Source organism: Furipterus horrens, unplaced genomic scaffold (genome assembly GCF_987537825.1).
Source record: "Furipterus horrens unplaced genomic scaffold, mFurHor1.1.pri manual_scaffold_1, whole genome shotgun sequence".
Lineage (NCBI taxonomy): Eukaryota > Metazoa > Chordata > Mammalia > Chiroptera > Furipteridae > Furipterus > Furipterus horrens.
Genome location: NW_028327171.1, coordinates 190,406,111 through 190,430,143, shown reverse-complemented (window position 1 = coordinate 190,430,143; position 24,033 = coordinate 190,406,111). Strand labels below are relative to the sequence as shown.

The following is a 24,033-nucleotide window of genomic DNA, read 5'->3' as shown; positions in this document are numbered from 1 at the left end:
TCCACAGAGTCTGTTTTCTCCTGGTCTATTTGTTTTGTCTCTTTCACACTTAAGCGTTCAAAAGTTTGGTGATGTTAAAATTGGTTGGAAGCTCTGTCTGCAAGGGATAGGCTTATCAGAAGTAGGTCTCAATGTGGACCAAGAGGTTAACTGGCTTTTACAGTGGGGGGTCTCCCACCTTTCTTCTGATTAGTCTGCCTGGAGAGGAAGTGTTTAACAATCAGGGGACATATGACTAATGGTCGCTGTTCTGGGATACAAATAAGAGAAGTTGCCTAGTCTTCCACAGAATCAGTCTGGTCCCCTCCCAATTACAGTTTGACTTCTTATTCCTACTCTGTTGTGTTGCTCATGGGCAACAGCAGACCCTCCATATTACCCTGCCCAGGCTCTGTAGCTTCAGCGTCATCGCAAGATGTCGATTCAACACGGGAGGAGACAGATACCGTGTCACTCCCGAGTCGGACTGCACAGCCATTCTCGGCGGTGGAGATAGACTCTTGGGAAGCTACACCATCGTCTCTCGAGACGGACGGCTGCCGACGACGACGACGACGATGTGTTGCTCTAAGTCCTCTCTGGTTCACCTTGTAAATTCCTGGTCCTCTGATAAGCAGGACAGGGGATCAGGGATCTAATTATTCCTTGTTTCTGATTTCAACCAACCTTCCAGTTCTCAGCCCTATACTCCTAAGTTTCCTGGAGACTAATTCCTAAAACTACCTGGACTTTTGTGATAGACTTCATATTGGTATCCCTCTTTGCAGACCTGGGTTTTAGCTCACTCAGCTTTACCTAATTGTTACAGAAACGGGGGTGTCCAAAAAACCCCAGAGCTTGCAGCTGGGGGATGGGGAGAAGGAAGCAGCTTTTAGGATGCTTTCACCTGCATGAGTCTAGGGGCTAGTGTCTTTGTTAGGCAAATGGCTTGAATGCTTTCAAGGCCTCAAGGAGATGGGAGGGGGCTTGGACCCTCGGATAGTATGGAAAAAGCACACAGAGCCTGCGTGAGGTTCTGTGAATGGTCAGAACTGGTTGCCGCGCCCACTTCATCACAGGACGCAGTCAGGGATTTAAAAATAAGCGGCAGACATTTTAACAGGAACTGACAATGCAGTTTTAAGGAAGGGACGTACCTTGCTGCTTCGAAAAGGAAGGCTCTCCATGTGGATTACAAAGGACTAACCATGCAGTTTACAAGGAGGCTAAGAATCCACAAGGTTCTGGATTAAAAGCTGGTGGACACCATAACACAGATGAGGTCTCCCCAATCAGAATTGAATGGTTGGCAGCTACTGGTAAAGCTGAACTGTGTTTAGAAAGTAGGGAAACTGTATCTCTAACTTTTTAAAACTAGCCTGGTTTGGTAGGGGGAGGCAAGAATATGTGTTTATGGGTGTTTTAAAGAACATAAGACTTAACAGCAGAAACCCGCAAATAATTAGATCTATATAACTGTTAAATAAACAATTCTTTTTCTTTTCACTAAACTCTGGTATTGAGAGTTATAATTTTGGTGGCGGGCAATCGGGCCCCTAACTAAAGAGCTCTCGGGTTTGTTTCAATTGGAGCAGCCCAGGGGCTCTGTAACATAATCACCACACATCTTCCAAAATTTTGTTAATTTATCTCATCTCCTTTCCTGTTCGTTTGTGTATGTTTATACTTTTTTAAAAACAAAGACCCAAAATGGAGTCACTTGTAAACCAAATCAAGACTTCATACCTAATTGCAGTTTCAGCCTCTCCCAGGAGTGGGATTTTAAACCAATTGTAAGAAACAAGGAAATAGTGACTCCCAAACCAGTAGAAAGTCATTAGTAACAAAGGGCAAATGTAATTAGAGGGTCTTAAGGGCAAATGTAATTAGAGGATCTCTGAGAAGGAAGTTGACAGCATTAACATATTTACAAATCACAAAAGGGGCATTTAGATAATTGCGTTAGATTGTAACTCCAGAGTAACCAGTAATGGAGAAACAGGGAAGGAGAGGGGAGGGGAAGCTAATCGCATTACTATAAAACCAGTTTTCTTTGTCTACTTGGCTTGCACATTATCCTGGCTGAAGGTGCACCTGACTCTGCAGACTCGTGAATAAACGCCTAGTTTTGCTGCTCAAGTCCGGTGTCCTGGTTTTTATTGTGAGCATTTCTCACACAATCAACCTTGAATTTCCTGGTCAGCAGTAGTGAGGTAAGCCCCTGGCTGGTTTGGCTCAGTGGATTGAGCGTCGGCCTGCGAGCTAAGTGTCGCTGGTTCGATCTTCCAGTCAGGGCACATCAGAGAAGGAAAACTCTGACTCCAAAAAACCTCCGCTGCCTTGCGGCATACCTCTTCAGGGGAAAGGCTAAGGGAGTAAACCCCGACAGAAAATCCGGAGCCGGAGTCCCTAAGGCGGTTTGACGTTGTAGTCAACACCGGCAACTCCTGCGGCGCACCTGAAGCCAAGCTGTATTGACTCCGTCTTTCCCTTGGACCCTTCAGCTGCGAAGAGAGGGGGGGTCTGCTGCATGGGCAACAGCAGACCCTCCATATCACCCTGCCCAGGCTCTGTAGCTTCAGCTTCACTGGAGAGGACACTCCAGCGTCATTGCAAGATGTCGATTCAACACGGGAGGAGACAGATACCGTGTCACTCCCACTTCGGACTGCACAGCCATTCTCGGCGGTGCAGATAGACTCTTAAGAAGCTACACCATCGTCTCTCGAGACGGACGGCTGCCCACGAGTAGTGAGGTAATCTGCCTGATAAGAAACCCCATTCCAGCTTCCCTGGGAAGGTCAACTTGACTGAACTAATGGACTCTTTTAACTTCTTTGTCCCACCCTCTTTCTGTTTATTAGATGTGATGCTGCCAGATTCATGAATCATTCAATAAAACCAATTAGATCGTTAAACGTATTGAGTTTTTGTTCCTCAACAAAAAAATTTTTTTGTTATTTTAGTCACATTTCAAAAGTGTCCAATTCACCATGTTTCATCAGATTATATTAAAGACTTTTAAAGCCAGGCCCTAAATTTCAAACATTAAACCAGAAAAGCCAGTGTTTGTGCTTCCTGTCACTACCAGAACCAATAGGCAGAGACAGGGATTGAATCTTTATGGGTGCTTTATTCAGATGGCCGGTAATATGAGATGGTGGGTTATGTACCCTAACAGACCATCTTAAATTCCATTTTAAACTGACCATTTTTATAAGAAAAGTGTAGGTAAGGGGTTTGGGATTCAGGGAAAAAGTTAACCAGATAAAAGCTGCAGTATCCTTTCATCTGTCCTGGGCGGTGGATGTCTCATCCTGGAGCAGAATGGCTCAGATACCATCTTGATTCCTTGCAGTCCTCCTGAGGCACAAGGGTGGGTCATACCTTCAGTTCCTGGAACAATAGCTTTTCACATGCATTGATTACTAAGCTTATTAGCTATTACCTAAACTAAAATTTTCCAACTCTTTGAGTCCCACCCACATCATTCACAACAGACCAAAATTTGGCACTTGCCTTTTGGTGCTTTATGCACTTGCTGGATTGATTTTGGCCTTCTACCTGAAAAATTTTACCCCTCTTCTTTGCCTGGCTTAAATCTATTCAACTCCTGGGTTTAGTTTAGAGAAGGAAAACTCTGACTCCAAAAAACCTCCGCTGCCTTGCGGCATACCTCTTCAGGGGAAAGGCTAAGGGAGTAAACCCCGACAGAAAATCCGGAGCCGGAGTCCCTAAGGCGGTTTGATGTTGTAGTCAACACCGGCAACTCCTGCGGCGCACCTGAAGCCAAGCTGTATCGACTCCATCTTTCCCTTGGACCCTTCAGCTGCGAAGAGAGGGGGGGTCTGCTGCATGGGCAACAGCAGACCCTCCATATTACCCTGCCCAGGCTCTGTAGCTTCAGCTTCACTGGAGAGGACACTCCAGTGTCATCACAAGATGTCGATTCAACACGGGAGGAGACAGATACCGTGTCACTCCCAAGTCGGACTGCACAGCCATTCTCGGCGGTGCAGATAGACTCTTAAGAAGCTACACCATCGTCTCTCGAGACGGACGGCTGCCGACGACGATCTCTTCCTCCAAGGAACATATGATTCCTTCTACCCTTGAATTAGATATTCCTGCCACATCATGGTCCAATAAACACTGGACTTTCAATATCATAGCATTTTTCTCAATATTGTCTTTTCAACATCTTCCCCTATAGTAGCTACTATGAGGGTAGAAATTGTGTTGGCTCACTCAGTACTGCATTCTTATACTTGATACACAGGTATCAAATGAGCTCAAAGAGTCTGGTGTTGGCTTTGGTTAGACATAAATGATAAAGATTTATTCAAGGGTTTTAGGTTTTGCAAACCAGAAGCACAACTAGGCCATACCCAGAGTGATCCAAAGAAGAAAGAAAAGCTGAGTTCTTACAGTAAAAAGTACACTTGAGAAGAGTTGGTCCTGCATTTAGTCTCTGGGTTGGTCCAAGATGATCCCCTCGATGACTGGTGGTCTGGACAATGGATAACTATGGGAACGTTCTTTCCTTAGTCTTTCAGGGAGTAATCAGAGGGTTATATGGAGGTTTAATGTATATCCAGGCATTGACATTGTTACAGAAACAGGGGAGTCCAAAAATCCCCAGAGCTTGCAGCTGGGGGATGGGAAGAAGCAAGCAGCTTTTAGAATGCCTCCACATGCCTGAGGCTGGTGGCTAGTGTCTTTCTTATGCAAATGTATTTAATGCATCCAAAGCCTCAGGCAGATGGGAGGAGTCTTGAACCAGGGGACAGTATGGAGAAAGCACACAGAGCCTACGTAAGGACCTGTGAATGGTCAGAACTGTTTGCAACGCCCACTGCGTCAGATGACGCAGTCAGGGATATATAAGCAGCTGCAGACATTTTAGCTCGGACTCTCTCTGGCTCTCGCTCATGCTCTCACTCTGACTCTCTCGCGCTCTCTGACTTGGGTTCTCACTCACGCTCTGGCTCTGGCGCTCTGACTCTCTCTCTGGCGCGCTCGCTCTCGCTCTCTCGTGTGCTCCCTCCACATGGCTTGGTGAAGGGGCCTTCTCCATGTGGGTTAGAGAAGGGGTCTCCAGGCTGCTTTAAGAGGCTCTCGCCATGCAGTTTTGAGGAGAGAAGATCCACGCGGTTTGCAGGAAGAAGGCAGTTTGCAAGGAGGCTGAGAATCCAGGCGGTTCTGCATTGAGAGCTGGAGGGGCACCACAGCACAGAAAGGACCTCCCCAATCAGGATTGAATGATTGGCAGCTGCTGGTAAAGCTGAACTGTGTTTGGAAAGTAGGGAAATGGTTTCTCTGACTTTCCTAAAACTAGCCTGGTCTGGAAGGTGGGGAGGCAAGGATATGTGTTTGTGGGTGTTTTAAAGAGCATAAGACTTAACAACAGAAATCCGCAAATAACTAAATCTATATAACTGTTAAATAAACAATTCTTTTTCTTTTCACTAAACTCTGATATTGAGAGTTATAATTTTGGCGGCGGGCAATCGGGCCCCTAACTAAAGAGCCCGTGGGTTTGTTTTCAATTGGAGCAGCCCAGGGGTTCTGTAACAACATGACTGTAAAGTTCAAGTTTAAATACCTAGGCTAGTTAAAATAAGAATGGAACGGTTTCCTCATACCTCACCCTACTTGATTTTAGTAATTTAGCAGCATGACTATAGTGACTTTGATTCTATTTTATATCTTCACTCTATTCTTCACAAGGAACTCTAGTTTTGTCTTGAATGAATGACTGAATCCAAATGAACGAGCATTCTGTTAGTGGGTGATACTGTACCCCAGCAGGTTCATTTTCCTTCTTCATTATCTCTTTCTATGTCCGATCATTTTGTATTCTCTGTCTCTTTATTCCATCAGCAGTCTCATCCTAACGCCATAGTGAGTGCCCGCGCTCTAATTCGCTTTTTTACAGAGAGGACTGTCTTCCCTCCTCCTCACCGCTAAACTTTGAGATACATGGGATCTTACCTTTCACGCCAAAGGAGGTAAAGTTTAAACAAAAAAGAACTTAAATTCATTCCCAGTATATTTTTCTTAAAAAGGTACCTAGAAAAACCAATGAATACTTTTAAAATTCCTTCAAGAAAGAGAAACCGCTCAGCCCGCTACATCTTTGCAAGCTTCCGGGGTTGTAACCAACACTTCCTTCTCCCTTCTCCGGAAACGGAAAGAGGAAAGAAAAGGCCCCAAATCTAGCCCCTTGGGATTAGTTTTCCTCGGGTTTCCTAGTGGACAAGACCCGCAGGTCGGCGCGGGATGGCCAGCAGAGCGATCGCTCTCGGCCTACGCCGCTTCCTATTGGTTTCCCGGGGACTCCGCCCCCTGAGCAGGGCGGGAGATTCGGTGTGCAACAGCAAGTCTCCCATCCCCCGCCAACCGCAGGAGCTCCGGCGCTGGATCCTGCGACCCTGCGACCCGGCCCCGGCACCTCTGACAAGTATTTGGCCACCCCCCTCGGGCCGAAGCCGCTTTCCCTTCCGGACCATTCGGCGGTAGCGTCGGGCAGGCGCAAGGCGGCCGGAGTTGTGCCTGGCGGAGACCTAGAGGTGCGTGGTGTGGCGCCCGTACAGCCTGCCGCTCTCTCTCCTGCTTAGCTCGGGCTTGTGAAGTGAGTCGAGGTGCGTCCAGCCCAGCGCTGGAGCTGGGGCGCGCGTGTGCCCGGCTTCCCCTTGGCACTCGGGGCAGGGTCGCTGTCTCTCCCTCTTTTCCCTCCCTAGGCTGTCCCTCCAGCCCGGCGGTCCCGAGGACCACTGGCAGGCGGAGGGCAGCTGACTGGTCCGCGGAGCGAAGCCCAGGCGGAAGTCCGTAAATAATTGTTGGGGTGACAGGTTCACCCTGGAAAGACCGTAGATCTGTCTGTCCGTCCAGCAGTGATAGGCCTTATGTGCAAGGGAAGCGTGTTAACAACGTGCCTGCTTCCCGGCATAAGGAATCTTGTGATTGTAAAGAGAGAACTGCAAATATCTGTCAGGGGGCCCAACGAAGTAACGTGTCCTGGGAGAGCAGGTACAACAAGAGCTGCGAAGGAACAGATTTCGTCCCAGAGCTACCGCTGGAGCGAAACCCTTAGATGTCATCCCAGCCTGGAAGCCCTAAATGAATCCTAACTGAGCAGCCACCCGGGACAACGCTTGGTTGTAAAACGTTGATAAGCCACGCTCTTTTGGTAGAGGTTTTGAAACTAAAAGGATGCTGATGCATTTAAATGGAGTGCATTCATTAATCGTTTATTAAGCCCATTTTCTGTCAGATGGGATATAGAGAAGTACAAGAGATCTGCATGGTTAAATAGTAGTTTAAAAATACCCATACTAGGGAACATTTAATTAGCATTTTCATATGCCACACACATGGTTTTATTTAATAATCGCAACTCTGCGCAGAGTTGCAGAGTCACACAGTTATTACTAAGTGTGGAGTTAAGATCAGAACCCAGGTTTATCTGATACTAAAATTGGTGCTTAACTACTAACCTGTACCTCTTAAAAAAAGGATTGTGTTTTTAAAATTTACAGCAAATCCTTTATTTGCTTTCGAAGGAGACTGTTGCTGTTTTAACACTCATTTAGTGCTGCTGTATTGCTTTGTTAATTCCTTGAAAATCCACTTTAAAAAATTAAGCTCTTAAGACAGTGCATTTTATTGTGATTGTCAGGTAGATTTATATTTTTCCCCTTCAGCAACTCTTGGAGAAAAAGGAAGGAAAGGTTCTTTCAAAGTCTTTGTAGAAATTTCTTCACTTTGATGATTCCGTGCTATATATTAGATGACTTACAAACCTAGAAAAGGGCCCTGGTCCGTGTGGCTTACTTGGTTGGAGAGGCATCCCCTAAACCGGAAAGTTGTGGGTTGGCTTCCGGTCGGGACACCTGCGAGTTCCCTCCGGGTGGGGTGCATAGTGGAGGTCCCTGGTCCCAAAGCACCTGGAGACCTACCCATGCTTCTCTCCCTTCCCATCTCTCTTAAAAAAAAAAAAAAAAAGAAGAAGGCAAAGAAAATTACAACACCCAAGTTAGGCTGCCTCTGTCCAGGCAATTCTAATGTAAAATACCATAGGGAAATTGCCTAGGAAAATATTCAATTGCCTAGAATGTTTGTTTCTATTTTTTTTTTTGAACAGCCCCCCCCCCCCATGGACTACTAAACTTTTGCTAATGAGAATTAGTGTAATTGACTTTTCCTCCATTTTCACTTTGGTTGCTAGGAAGCTTAAAGCCAAAATTCTTTTTTTTCCCCCATCTTTATTAATTTATTCTGTTTTACAACATAACGGTTTGCCACTGATGAAAATGACAGACATAACAACAGAATGGGAAGCACTGAAATAGATAAAAAACCAAAATTCTTTTGTATGATTTTATATTCTGCTTTTCTTTATATTTTCCCTGATCCAAAACTCCCTATTGATATTTATAGTTTATCATTTGTTTTATTGTGTTTGCTTATTATCACTGCTTCAAATCCTTTGTAGAATATAGCAGTATACAGTTTAAAATAATATACACTATGCTAGATCTGGCCATGCTCTTAAAAGTATGCTTGGTAGAACTAGTGATGTTTAACCTAATGAACTGGAAACGCAGAGGAACTCGAGATGTTTTTGGATATTTGAACTGTCATACAGGAAAATGGTTAAATATATTGTGAATAGTTTACAGGGTCAAAAGAAGCATTTAGGATAACAGATTTGTATTTAATGGCAGGAGAAGTGTGTGGTTTAACAGAATGATCAGGGACTTTGTAATTAGTCAAACTTGGGTTTTAGCCCTAACATACTTTCTAATGGTGTGAATTTGAGTAATTTAATATTTAACTCAGTTTACTCATCTATAAATAGCAGAAATTATATATATTTTACCTCAGGATTTAATGATCTTGTGTAAAAAATCGTTTATTTTATACAAATGTCATGTAGATGCATTAACCTTTTTCTCTATATACAACTATTCCCATAATAAGCACTATCATGACTAGGAAGATGGCTCAAAAGGATATATTCTACTGGCAATGGTCATATAAATTATAAATGAAGTATTGTCTTTATATACAAAGTGTAAACCTAATAGAATTGTTGTGAATATTAAGTATAGAATATTCAAAACTATGTCTAGCGCATTGTAAGTACTCAAATATTGGCTTCCTCCCTCTATCCACCCCCCAATCCAGATCTCAATTTCTAAGATTTCCCGGCCAAAATGGTAATGGTTATTTTACCCTTTACTGTGCTACCATAATAACATTGGCTTTGTAAGAACCGCATTTATCTATTCATTCTGTTTGTTAAAACTGGTTGACCTTCTTTGGTTGCTTTTGTTTTCCTATTAGCTGATACTGACTGAGTTCTTTTTTCAATTACAGTTGACTCTACCTGAATTTTTCAACTGCAGAATGTGTAGTACCTTTAAAGGTAAGTGAAAACAAAGACGAGTCATTTAAGTGCTGGTTACAACATTTAGTAAGTTACCTGAATGCAAATAGCAGACTCATGAGAGTTGATAAATCTTTTGCCTCCCGAACTGATGTTTGTTCAGTGAAGAGCTGACTGTAAAGTACTGGAAAGATTTATGCTTACTGTTTAGTTACCAAGATACCAAGAAAGCATTATTCATATTTGTAAAGTTGTTCGGTAAGTATGCAATAATAGTAAAGAGAGGTACATGAGGATTATTTGATCCAGGCTTGGTATGGAAGTAAAGTACACAGACTTCTCCAAATGGACTATGCCTTGCTAGTGAGCAGAAATTAAAATCCATCAAATCATGTTCTTTGTTTGGTTATACTTTTTCTGAACTCTTATGTATTAACCATTCCCTTTCTGGTAATGTTATTCTGTAGATTGGTTAGAGCTTTCCTTATAGGCAGAATTATTTTCTTGTCACTACATTTTAGTTGCCTTGATTGGATTTGGCTTTTTCCAAAATTGATTCACCTCTTCCTCGTTTATTTTTATTTTTATCAAAAACATAATAATACAATAATGCATAATATAGTTTTCATAATTAAGACTTTTAAAAATGTTATACATATCATATACATGTATTTATTATTTGAATGTTTAATTTATTTGACTGTTGATATGAATTTTTCATCACTTGAGTGCTTTATTGCTTTTGTTTAGGTTGGCAATAAATGAATACGCTGGACTTAAAGGAAAACAAGATGCTGGAGGTTCGGTTTGTGGGAGATGATGATGTTCTTACTCACATTCTTGATAGCGAAGGAGGTACTAAGTGTTCATACAACTTTTGTAATGGTTATGGATTATTATTTTTTAAAGACTATTTGGTTTTAGAAAGAGGGGAAGGGAAGGAGAAGGAAAGAAACGTCAATTGGTTGCCTCTCATGCACACCCCAATTGAGGAATGAACCAGCAACCCAGGCATGTGCCCTGATGGGGAATCCAAATGGTGACCTTTCGCCTTGTGGGACAATGCCCAATCAAGTGAATCACACCAGTCAGTGCTGGATTATTTCACTTTCTAAAATACTTTAACCTCCTGTTTTGAAAATATAGCACAAACTAGTTGATCTAGTAAGACTAAATAAAAACTACTTAAATTTTTAGTTTATTCCTTTCAAACTTTATTGAAAATTAAAAATAAGCCTTATCTAATATGAATGATCAATAGTGGTGGTAAATAAGTACACATTGTGATAGAAATGTGGTTATTTTGATCCCCCAAGATACACACTTTCAAGGTTTGTTTGTTTTTTCCCCTTTTTTTAAAACTTAGTTGTATAAGCTGTGGAAGAGTGTTCTGTACTTTAATAAAAGAGAAAATACTCATTTTTTTTCATCTTTTGGTAATGACAATATAAATAGTACAATTTATTTACTTTTTAAAATATAATGTTTAGAAAGAATTTATACTTGTCATGTTCTGATTCTTTTGATGTTCTTATAGGAGTTAAATTAAAAAAGGAGCGACCTCAACTTTTGGTCAACACAAAAAAAATAATAAAGAAGCCACAATATAATTTGGAGGAAGATGGCCAAGAAGTCTTTAAAGATAAGAACTATGTGGAAGTTTTAGGACAAGATGTTCAAGGTACCTGGGGAGGGTGGGGGAATGTATATTTATAAATAGCCAAAATTGCGTTGCAGGATATATAAAAGTAGTCTGTAAAGTTTAGGCAATGGTGTGCCATACTATTTTTTCTATTTTTTTTTTTTTTATTGTAAATATACATAAAAAACTTATTGCCTTTGCCATTTTTAAGAGTGTGGTTCAGTTCACTTGTATTAAATACATTCAAAATGTGCTACTGTGATCACCATCCACATCTCCAGAACTCTTTTCATGTGGTGTGCTATATTAATATATTTTTATGAGAAAAGCAGCATTGCTTCAGGTTTTTTTCTCTACAATTGAAGAGGTTGGAAGTACTGAGTTTCTACTGCAGGTTTTTTCTCTGTAGTTTTTTTTCCTACAAACTAGCCCTACTCTTAATTACTTTTAGAAAGACAGATTCTATAGACTAGCCACTCCAAAGTTATTTTATAAGATGTTTATATTTTTAACTAATTTGAAATAATTTCGTAAAGCAAGTCACTTCACTATTACCTTGATCTTTACAGAAAGAGTTAGAAGGAACACTCCAAGAAATAATGTCATTTTAACCTATGCATGCCAGATTCCTGCCAGATTATACGTAAAATTTTTTAGGCTTGAGAAACATTGGTGTAAGAAAAAAACATGGATCACTTGCCTCCCGCATGCACCCGGACCAGAGATGAACTCGCAGCCTAGGTATGTGGCCAGACCAAGGCTCGAACCCATAACCTCTTGGTGTGAGCCATCTGACCAGGGCAGACTTGAATATTATATTTAATTAGGACTCAGGGAGCACAGGTTGACTCAAGTTGGTTTAAAAAAGTAAAAGTCAAGGAATGAAATCAGTACTGTTGGGCATTGGGGGCATAGGAGCTGGGACCACATTAAAAACTGAGACTTTGCTTTTTCATGGCTCTCCTAATCTCCCTTGTGTCTTTTTAGCTGTTCTGTTCTCTCTGTGGCCTCTATATCCCTCATGTACATATTTTTTACTCTCATATTTGGCTTATAAATAGCTATTTATGACTACTCCTGACTTTTTAAAAGTATATTCTTAAAAAGTTTTTTTTTTTATCATATCTGTAGTAGAAACTCAGTGCATCCAACCTTTTTCATCTAATTGCACCAACAGCAAATACATTTGGAAATATACTAGAATAAATTTTTAGTTTCTTTTATTTTTTGGTTTTTCAATTACAGTTGTCCCATTTTTCCCCCATTGCTCCCCCCACCCAGCCCATCCCTTCTCCCACAATCATATCCCTCCCTGTTGTCCATGTCCATGAGTCATTTATACATGTTCCTTTTTTTTTTTAAATTATAGTTCTCGAAGAAATCTTTTAAAACATTTTCTCCTAATCACCTCTATCCCTGAAATTTTAATAGTACATATATGCTGTATATCTCATTATATACTATGACCCTTTGGAGGGCCATAGACCATTGTAATATCTCAGATGTTTTTCCTAGTTCCCCTTCTGACCCCTAGAACCAGTTTTCATTCCATCAGGAGTAATATTATTCCTGTTGAAAGTGCATGCTTTAGAGAGCATGGAATTGTTAACAATTTGGTGTATATCTTCTCTTTGGTGTGTATCATCTATCTGTACATTCATGTGCACATATAAGCTTGTGTCAACCGTCTCAGTCCAGGAAGTGGAGCAGTTCATTTGGCTCTGGACTTGTACAACAGAGGAGCCCATAATTTATAGTTAAGTCTTGCAGACATGACTTTTCCTGGTTTTTTTCTTGTTTGCCAAAATGTTTGCCAAAATGTGTATAGGGGTGGAGAGTGGTGTTTCAGATAAAGTGTAAGGAGAGTTTTCTTTCTTTTTCTTTCTTTCTCTTTTTTTCTTTCTTTCTTTCTTTCAGAGATGTTACTTATTTTTAGAGAGAGGGGAATGGAGGGAGAAGGAGAGGGAGAGAAACATCAATGTGTGAGAGAAACATCGATCAGTTGCCTCGTGTGTGCCCCCAGTCAGGGATCTGGCCACAACCCCAGGTTAAGTTTGCAGAACATCACCCAGCTCATTAAGTCACAGCAGCCAGGGCTATTTATGGATTTGAGAGAGAGAGCGAGAGAGATTCATTTGTTGTTGCACTTACACACTTATTGTTACATTCATTGCTTAATTCTTGTATGTGCCCTGACCGGGGATTGAACCTGCAACCTTGGCATATCAGGACAGTTCTCTAACCCACTTCACTAGCCTGCCAGGGCTAAGTAAGCATAATTTTTATTTTTAATTTATTTAATTTATTTTATTTTTTAATTAATTTTAATTGTTCTATTACAGTTGTCCCATTTTTCCCCTGTTGCTCTCCCTTGTCCTGTCCCACACTTCTCCCATAGTTAATCTCTGCCCTGTTGTTCATGTCCGTGGTAAACATTATTTTTAAAACATAATGGGACATTTGACAAAGAATCTTTAGGAATAGTTAAGAAAGAAAAAGTAACTTTTCAACAAGGACTTTTAAATACTTTGTTACTTAATCCCTTTACTTTCTCTTAATGTATAAGCTGTTTCTTATAAATAATACATTTTGGCATGCCTGTTATAATTCACATAGTCTACTAGTGCATCTAAACTGGAGAAAAATCATTACCTGGTTGTGCTAGGTGATCTCAGGCATTAAATGGAAGAGCAATTTGTCTTACCAGTTCTTCTCTTGAACAATTAGTTTGTTTTTCAATCTTATAAATGATGTAATTCTATAATTGATTCTTTATAAGTTGGCTGTTGAAAAATTCTGAGACAAATTTATGTGCTCCATTCTTAGTTCCATTTTTGAATTTAAGGACTATGACATAGTTTTAATTGTGGTTAAATTTTAAGAAATCTTTTTATTTTTTACTTTACTTATTCACTTATTTTTTTTATAATATGGCATGCATCATGAATTTGCATGTCATCCTTGTTCAGGGGCCATGTTAATCTTCTCTAAGAAATCTATTTTTAAAAATTGTGGTAAAATATATATAGCATAAAATTTACCATCCTAACCATTTTTAAGTGTATAGTTTTGTATGCAGTACATTCATATTGTTTTGCAACCAATCTCTAGAATTCTTTTATCCTGTAAAACTGAAATTCTATACCCATTAAATAACTCCCAATAGCCTTAGCCCATGAAAATTAAAATTTTACTTTTTTTCTCTTATGAATTTAACTACTCTAGGTACCTCATATAAGTGGAATCACACAATATTTGTCTTTAGTGACTGGCTTATTTCACTTAGCATAACGTCCTCAATGTTTATGCATGTTATAGTAGGTGTCAGAATTTTCTTCCTTTTTGAGGCCGAATAATATTGCATTATATGTGTCTGCCACTTTTTGTTTATCCAGTTCATTTGTCAGTGTACTTTTGGCTATTCTGAGTAATATTGCTATGAACATGGGTGTACAAATACTTCTTTGAGACCCTGATATGAATTCTTTTGGGTATATTCTCAGAACTGGAATTGTTGGACCAAACTGGTAATTCTATTTTTATTAATCTATCTATTTATCTAGCTATTATTTATTTTTAAAAAGATTTTATTTATTTTTGAGAGAGGGGAGGGGAGGAAGAAAGAAAAGGGAGAGAAACATCGATGTGTAAGAGTTTTATGGATTGGTTGTCTCTCACAAGACCCCAACTGGGGACTTGGCTCGCAACCCAGGCATGTGCCTTGACTAGGAATTTAACTGGTGATTTTTTTGTTCAATCCAAAAGGTATTCAATCCACTGAGCCATACCAGCCAGGGTGGTAATTCTATTTTTAATATTTTGAGGAACCGCCATACTATTTTCCACATATTATTAAATTCTTAGAGTTTGTACTCTGAACAAAAAGGACTTGAATAACTGAATAATACTGCATTTTAATCTATAAATAGTATATAATGTTCTATTTTACATTTTTGGGTTGTTTTTAACTTTTTATTGTAACCAATGCAGTAGTCATTACTGTTGGACATAATCTTTGTTTAAATCTCCTGTTTCCTCATAAGAGATACCTAGAAGTGGAATTATTTGTGGAAGTATGTGAACCTTACAAGGCATAAATATTGCCAAATTATTTCTAGGAAGATTATGTCTACTAGTATTGAGGTCCCTCAGATTTTTCAAATATATATATATATATATATTACCCACTTTAATTTCTTCTGTGAATTATGTAGTTTTTTGGAATTGTGTATTTTGAGTAATTTTAAAATTACGTAAAAGATTTTTTAAATTTTATTTATTTTTAGAGAGAGGGGAAGGGAGGGAGAAAGAGGGAAACATCTTGTGAAACATATATCACGCCCCCAACTGGGGACCTGGCCTGCAATCCAGGCATGTGCACTAACGGGGAATTGAACCCATAACCCTTCAGTTTGCAGGCCAGCACTCAATCCCCTGAGCCACATATAATGTAAAATAAAGCCCTCTTGGCCAGTGTGATTAAAACCATTGTTAGTTTATCAACCAAAGTATCAGAATCAGGAAATCATAAAAGTAATTTATATACTCAATATTTTTACATACAAATATGTGTGTGTGTACTCACACTAGAATCTTTGAGTGTAAGTTTGCTAGAGTTCAGCTGGTTGAAGAACAGCATCCCCTTTTGGTTTTGAGTTTTGGGTTTTTTTTTTTAGACTCAGTGTTCATAATGCATCATTTAGGATTTCAGGTTTTGTGTCCTTCCATTAGGTTGATAATTTAAAGACACTTTTGATATAGTTTGAGTGTAGCTAATAACTTTTTATCTTATCTTTCTAAAGCATTTAATTCAGTTTACATAGAAACAAAACTACTTATCACTTTTAAATTCATATTTTGTGTGCCAAACATTTAATTAAGTTGCATAATTGCAGTAACAAGTTCTCCATAAGGAAACTCATGAATATGTGGAAACTATATATATGATAGAGGTAACATTACAGATCAATCAGCGAAGGATAAACTGGTCAATAAAAGGTGTTGGGACAATTGGCTGTCTTTATGAAAACAGAAATTGTATTCCTATCTCCTCCCATTGTAAACAACTTAATTACCTTAATTAAAGAGTTACACATTAAAACAGATTATGGATATTTTAATAATGAAATATGGTTCTAGAAGAATTTCTTTTAAAATGTGTAATCAAAAGTAAAATTTGACAAATTCACCTAATTAAAATTCATTGCTTCTCAAGAAGACAAAGTCACAGGCTAGGAGAAAATATTTGTAAAATACATACTCTATTAAAGAACTATTATCCAAAATATACAAGTAACACTTAAAATTCAACAATAAGAAATCCAATAGCCTGATTTGAAAATGGGCAAGGGACCTGGACATCTCACCAAAGAAGATACACAGATAGCAAATAAGCATATAAAAGATGCTCTACATTATATGTCATTAGGGAATAACAGATTAAAACAACAGTAAGACACCTCTTACACAGCTATTACAGTGGCCAAAATCCAAAACATTGACACCACCAAATGTTGGCAAAGATGTGGAGCAGTTAGTTTTGATTTATTATCAGTGGCAATGTAAAATGATAGCTTTTTGGAAGACAGTTTGACAGTTTCTTACAAACTAAACATGTTCTTACCATGAGACCTAGCAGTTGTGCTCCTTGGTACTTAATCCAAATGAGCTGAAAATGTGTGTCCACCCAAAAACTCACACATAAATGTTTATAGCAGCTTTGTTCAGCTATCAAGTCATGAAAAGACATGGAAAAGCCTTAAATGCATATTACTAAGTGAAAGAAGCCAACCTGAAAAGGCTATATACTCTTACGGTTCCGACTATACTACATTCTGGAAAAGCCAGAACTATGGAGACAGCAAAAAGATTAGTGGTTGCCCAAGGGTCAAGGGGAGGGGATGGATAGATAGGTGCAGTACAGAGGATTTTCAGGGCAGTGAAATTGTTCTGTATGATACTATAATGATGCTGCATGTCTTTATACTTTTGTCAAAACCTATAGAATGTACTACACCAAGAGTGAAGCCTAATTCAGATTTTGGGTGATAATGGTGTGTCACAGTAGGTTCAGTTGTAACAAATGTACCACACTGATTTGGGATGTTGATAGTGGGGGAAGCTGTGGGTATGTGGGGAAGGAGGTATATGGGAAATTTAAAACATAAAGTCTATTTTTAAAATTTCAGTACTTCTGCCCTGGCTGGGTGACTCTGTTGGATGAAGCATCATCCCATACACCAAAAGGTTTCAGGTTCAGTCCCCAGTTGGGACACTTATGGGAGGCAGCAAGTCTGTTTCTTTCTCTCTCCCTCTTTCTCTAAAATCAATAAACATCCTCAGGTGAGGATTAAACACAAAAAATCTAGTATTTCCATTTGTCAAATGACACCATAAAAAGGTAAAAAGACAAGTCACAAGATAGAGAAGATGTTTCTTTTGGAAATAAGAAATGTGAAAAGATTTCAATCTCCTTAGTGATTAGGCAGAGGCAAATTAAAATACTCTTCCTCATGAAGACTCATTTTACAATCACAGATTGGCGAAGATTAAAGAATTTGGATAACACCAACTGTTAGTGCATGTATAAATCAGTGGGAGCTCAAATAATGAGAATGAATACTGAGTTCAGAAAAGTTGGGCACTGTTTTGTAATAATAGTAATAAACTCATTACATGTTAAAGGAATTACATATATTAAAATGAAGAGCAATATTTCTGGAAAAAAATAGTGCAGAGGGCATTATTTTACAGTTTTTGCTAACCTCTTTAATGTCTGGCTTAATAGAAGACCGCTGGATTTTCATGTCTGCTTTCACATGTTCCAGGGTGGTGATGTCATCACACATCTTGTAGTCTCTGGAATACCTCTCTGTACACTCTTGAAAGTCAGAAAGTCTAATAATGTTTGCTATTAAGAAATAGTTTTGGCCCGAGGGGCCCCAGAGACCTTTCAGAGCATACTTCGAGAATTGCTGTGCTAAAGAGTAAGCCACTAGCCATGAGTGTCCAATATGTTGTAGGTAGCAGTTGTTATTTAAAGGTAAGACTGAAAAATGAAGTTAACTGAGGGCCTTAACTGACAGTAAGAGCTTTTACCATGTAGCAACTGTGTTTAAATCTCCACCTCAATTAGCATTTGTACCTGGCATCTTTACTTCGGGAAGGATACAATAATTAATAGAGTCATTTTTGTGTTTCCTCCGCAGGGGCAGCTACTGTCATGATTTGAATACATACCTCTCTAGTCTGGAGGGGTTTTTTAAGTGGGCTATTTAAAATAAATTTTATATATATATATATATATATATATATATATATATATATATATATATATTGTGTGTATGTGTGTCTGTATCTGAATATTTTTGTGTTTTAAAATTTATATAAACAGTATCATAGTCTGTTGTGTACTTTAAAATATTTTATGTATACAGTATTCCCTCACTTATTGTGGGTATTACGTTCTAGACCCCTCCGCGAAGTAGGAACCTTACATTTATTCTACACTCTTAAACTATGTAACTTTAACAACATAGGTATACAGTACTGCAAAATCCCACGACATGGTGAAAAATCTGCGACAAATAATTAAATATAATATTTATAAAAATCCTGTGATACAGTGAGGCCACGATAAGTGAACTGCGATATAGAGAGGGACTGCTGTAAATATGTATTGTTAAACTTTTGTAAGACGATGTGTACAAATATTTAAGTTTTTAGTTAACATTTTATTTTTTTCCTGTTAATTAAATTCCATATTTTTTCCTAAATGCATGTTGTGTTTTTTCTTTCAGATTCTTTGAAAAATGGCTCTGCTACCGTTAGTGGGAATAAAGTTTTTTCTTTTCAGAGTAGAAAACACCCTGAAAAGATGGCTAAATTAGGTATGCTGATTTTTCTGATTTCTATATTCTCTATTTACCTTCTTGAAGAAGGTGTCTTTAACCACATTCCTCATTGCATTCCCTAGAAGAATGATGAAGGATGTCATTTTATATTATACTATCAAGAATACTTAAAGTCATTTGTTTTTGTTTTTTCATGCTCCAATGTCTTCTGTTCTCAACTAGGTTATAAGTTTCTCGTAATAGGAACCCTATTTTCCTTTTCTTCCCACAATATCTAGTATAAGTTCTTAATTTTTTGTTAAGGAAATGAGTGACTTAAGGCACACAGGCATAATTGAATTGATTGCATATGAATTTTACACTGTATATAGAAAAATAGTTTGTATTATAGAAGACTATATAAATTTTTGGGAATGGGCTGTTCTAATATTTTCTTACCCAAGTTACCACTTATACCATGTGCACATGAATCATTGATTGTCAGAGAGTTGGACTATATTAAATTACATATAACATTAAAATTAAGAAACTGTCAATATAATTATTTTTAAAAATTCAGATGGTACTATATTTGGATCCTGTGGTATGAGGGATTATCATTCCTGAAAACTGAGGAAAGAAAAAACATGTGAAAGTACTTTGAACATTAAGGTGGTTCATAATAAGCATTTGAAGGTTTGAGAATACTAAAAAGTCAAGAGCAATAGAATAATAATTACTACCTGGTAAGAAGGCTTATAATCTATAATTATAAAGCACCAACATATATTTCTTTTTTTTTTATAAAAGATTTTAATTTATTTTTAGAGGGGGAACAGGGAGGGAGAGACACCGACTGGTTGCTTCCTGTACATGCCCCAACTGGGGGGTCGAACCCACAACCTTTTGATCTATGGGACGATGCTTCAACCAAGTGAACCACCCAGCCAGGGCAACATATATTTCTTAAGTGGTATATTTTTATGCAATCATTCTAGCTAGTGATCAAGGTCAAGTGAAAAGCACTCTTGTTAAGTGTTGAAACTGAACAGGAACATGTAAGAAGTAATTTTGAGACCTGTTTCTGAAAATAATATGATTCAGTCAATTACAAAATTCAGTTTTTCTGAAAAGTCTAATATTAAATACATCATTAATTTTGAACCTAAACTAACATTGTACATACAATAATTTAATTAATGTTTCCTATCTACATTAAGAAGGTAAAAGTTTTTTGATTTGTAAAAATGACTGAATTCTCTGTAGGATCTCTGAGAAACCAGAGAAGAAATGCTAATGTAATTATTAGAGGAAGGATCAGATAGACACCAAGACCAAAATGAAACCCCAGGACAAAGAACACTGGAGAAAGAGAACTAATAGTGAAAAGAGTGGAACCCCAGAGGAGTAATCAAGTAGAAGTTCTCCAAGTAGATCATCAGCATGCACATAACCATAATGTTATGTGTCTTATATTGATATGGGCTGCAAGAAACTTAAATAGTATTTATGACATGCATTTCTGTCATCACGCCTGAAAGAAAAATAGTCATGAAAAGATATATTTTTATGTTTTAATATAAAACCAAAATGATTCCAGCTAAGTTATTTGTACTTTGGGGCTTTTTGTTAATGTGAAGTTTTTTTCTATCCTGTGGATCAGCAGTTTTTTGTCCAAAAATAGTATCAATATATTGTTCAGGTGTAATGAGAAGGCCAAGGCCTGAGTCTTGGGCATACCTACCGGTGAACTGCTGGGGAGGATGAGGCCAGTGAAAAAGAGATGGAATAACCACCAACAGGAGCCAGGGGACCAGGATAATGTTATTGAACCAAAATGGAAGAGTAATTTCAAAGAAAGATTGAAAAAACTCTAGTGAATGATACAGAGAACAAAAGAGGTTAAGAAGCCAGTTTATTTGTGGGGACTGTCATGAGTATCAGGTCAGTTTTAAGACTGGAGGATAAAACTGTGAAATAGGTTAAAAAGAGTTTGAGTCAGTAAAGTGGCTTTAATTCATACAAACTCAACTATATTTTCTCTTTAAAAAGAGGGAGATAATAGTAGCAGGCAGATTTCTTTTTCTTTTAAGAATTTATTAAGTGAAATAAGCCTATTTCCTCCTCTTCATCTATCATTGTCCATTAAAGGTATTTTATGTTTCTTCTGTTTACAGCTTCAGAACTAGCAAAAACACCAAGAAAAAATGTGTCATTCCATTTGAAGAATGATCCTGAAATTATGATAAATAGTCCTCAATGTAGCAAGGGTAAGATTTTACCTCAGTTTTTTTTTTTTTTTTTTTTTTTCAAAGATTTATTTATTTATTTTTAGAGAGAGGGGAAGGGGAAGAGAAGGAGGGAGAAAAACATCGATGTGTGAGAGGTAATTCATTGGTTGCCTCTCACATGCCTCCCCACAGGGGACCTGGCCCGCAACCCAGGCATGTGCCCTGACTGGGAATTGAACCGGTGATCTTTTGGTTCCCAGGCTGCCACTTACGTCCACTGAGCCACATCAGCCAGGGCTACCTTAGTTCTTTGAGGGGGGTTTTCATAGTTGAACTTCAAGTTATACAATGGTATATTACTTTCTTTCCCTTGTCGTAAGTACATGTTGATGTATTTTATTTTCTATTCTGAAAATTAATTCAATGAAATGCAGTTAATACCCCAAACTATGTGTCTTAGTATACCGATATTTAGCTATTAATAAATATCTGTGTTGGATGAGGATGTGCAGATTGATAGGGCCAACAAGAAAGAGGCTTATATTACTGTTGTCATTTGCTAGAGCTAGCCAAGTGTTCATGCAAGATTTGCTTTGGCAAATAATATTTGAAATAATCCTTTGGGGGTCTGAAAGTCTTATAATTTGTGGAGAATTATTGAACAACTTTTTTTGAGTGACCCATTTCAACTAGGTTGAACAGTGTACTTTTAAATAAAGAACAGTGAAAGGGGCTCCTTTTTTAATAAATGCTGCAGAAATGCAGGACATTGCTATCACTAATAGGAGTAAATATGTAATTAATAGTGACAGTTCAGCTTGTAATGAAGATGCAATTAGTTGAGAATTCAATAATATGTGGTGGCTTCTGGGTAGAAACTGCAACTTTGCTTTTAATGAAACTAGACTGACAAAAAGTGAAGTTATCATAGTAATGGCTTTTCGTTTCATTCTTTAGGGCATTCAGCTTCAGACGAAGTTCAGTTGGAGGTAAGCAATTGACTAAAAAACAAGCAAAAACCTTAGTGTTATAAAGTAAGACATGATGAAAAATATTGATTTTGTCTTTTAATTTATATAGTGCTTTATAATTTTCAGGTATTTGCCAATTAAAAACCTAATTTATACATGAAGAATCTGAGGTTCAGAGGCGAATTGACTTGTTTATAAGTTCACCTAGCTAGGAGGGAGAGAAGCTGGAAAACACCAGGACTTTTGGACCCAGTTGTCATGCCTTGTTTGTGTCAGAGCTATCCCTGGGTATTTCCAACTTAGTAGACCTAGCCTGGAAATTTCATGGTTTAGTTTTGTTTTACTTTAATGTGAAATATTCTGTTGTTTCTTGGGGGATTGGTCCCAAGGCCCATTAAGTCCATTCATCTACCCTTTTATGATTTACATTTTGAAAACTTAAGTTGGCTTTGGTAAATTCATACCAGGGTAGATGAAAGGAATTGACAATTTTTATTCTCTTCTTTGTGTTTTTATGGTTTTGTTTTTTCATTATGCCTTGTCAAGTGGCCTCGCCTGAATGTGTGCAAGCCCAGATGGGCAAGGACAAATCCATAATGACTGTGTGAGTGGTGAATGTGTCAGGTCTGGGAGGCTATAGATTTAGATATGCCTGGACTTGTGTACAGGCCAAATTCACAACTTTTATAAGAATGTGAATATTCATCTCTGGCCAGTGTGGCTTATTTGGTTGGAGCATTGGTCTGTAAACCAAAAGGTCACAGGTTTGATCCCAGTCAGGGCACCTGCCTAGGTTGTGATTTGGGTCCTTGGTAGGGATGCAAAGGAGAGGCAACAGATTGATGTTTCTCTTTCACATCCATGTTTCTCACCCTCTCTCCTTGTCTTCTCTTCCCTCTAAAAATCAATAAGCATGTCCTTGGGTGAGAATAAAAAAGAAAAAGTAATGTGATTTCTCAGGGTCATGGTTATGGCCTGTTTAGGCAGTTCAGATTTGCGATTAGACATGACACAGTCTCGTTTGTCTTTAAAAATGTGTCTTTCCTGTATATCTTGTATCTAAAATAAAAATTTATTAACATTTGTAACTAGCACAAACAACCTCTCACAAGACAGAAGACTTACATTTTTGGTCATATTTTCATATTTCCCCCAAACAAATCTTTTTATCGGTACCATTAAAAATTAACATGTAAAACAACAGTGGAAATTTTAATGTGGTAGAATTGTAACAGTTTTAAACTGTTAAAAATTTTTTAAATACAGAAGCAAAAATTATGAATCCCTGTTTTCCTCCTCACAGAACGTGATATTTGAACACCAGTTTCCACCATATTAAAAGGCCCATTGCCATATGCATAGGAGTGCTCATTTCATTGTTTTTTCATCATGAGTGGACATTAATACATGCTAATCTAATCGGTGGAAAGTGGTTCAAAATGCTGATATATATATCTTTTTTCTTTACATAATAATAAAAGTACATACATACTTCACAGTTGTCTGGAATACAACTTCCAGAATCACTCTAGGAATTTATTGTATCATTTTTGTTGTTTTTTTCCCAACCGATTTTTCATTGTCTTCTAGTTCTGGGAACTAGGCTCATCTAGTTCTAATGTGGCCTACTGAAAACAGAATGTTTTTCTTCCTTTCCAACCTCTTTCACTCAGATTCATCAGTAATTTCTATGTCATCATTATTTTTTGACTAAACTATATTGCTTTTTTAATTTTTAAACAGAACAGTGATAAAAGTGAATTTCAGTCAACAGCACCTTGTGGCCTAAGGAAAAGACTAACAGGTATGTATTTCTTTTTACACTTAGTTTTTTGTTTTTGTTTTTTTAATAAAAAGAAGCATCTAAGCAAGGGCAGTGCTGGTTAACACAGGTTCTAGTCTTAGACTGCTTGCTTTTTATCTTTGGCCAGCCACTTATTAGAGACCTCTTTATTCCTCAATTTTTAAAAAAAATTTGCAAAGT

At 38.0% G+C, this 24,033-nt stretch overlaps 1 protein-coding gene, 1 long non-coding RNA gene and 1 pseudogene across 2 annotated transcripts in view; 1 reads left to right on the top strand and 2 right to left on the bottom strand.

Annotated features, from left to right (window-relative positions):
- Window positions 1-3,092: 3,092 nt before the first annotated feature.
- LOC150022490 (uncharacterized) lies at window positions 3,093-6,139 on the bottom strand. Its single transcript, XR_016509605.1, has 3 exons — window positions 5,974-6,139; window positions 4,408-4,528; window positions 3,093-3,342 (listed from the first exon to the last, which is right to left on the bottom strand). It is a non-coding gene; the product is annotated as an uncharacterized LOC150022490 (long non-coding RNA).
- Window positions 6,140-6,407: 268 nt separating this feature from the next.
- ORC2 (origin recognition complex subunit 2) overlaps window positions 6,408-24,033 on the top strand; it is a 40,487-nt gene continuing 22,861 nt past the window's right edge. Inside the window, exons 1-8 of the mRNA XM_090282432.1 lie at window positions 6,408-6,551; window positions 9,364-9,412; window positions 10,124-10,228; window positions 10,911-11,054; window positions 18,815-18,904; window positions 21,025-21,117; window positions 22,036-22,067; window positions 23,793-23,853. Coding sequence (XP_090138558.1) covers window positions 10,135-10,228; window positions 10,911-11,054; window positions 18,815-18,904; window positions 21,025-21,117; window positions 22,036-22,067; window positions 23,793-23,853 — 514 coding nt within the window. The 5' untranslated portion in view covers window positions 6,408-6,551; window positions 9,364-9,412; window positions 10,124-10,134. The remainder of the gene's footprint in view (window positions 6,552-9,363; window positions 9,413-10,123; window positions 10,229-10,910; window positions 11,055-18,814; window positions 18,905-21,024; window positions 21,118-22,035; window positions 22,068-23,792; window positions 23,854-24,033) is intronic.
- Window positions 13,940-14,038, bottom strand: LOC150022489 (U6 spliceosomal RNA; annotated as a pseudogene).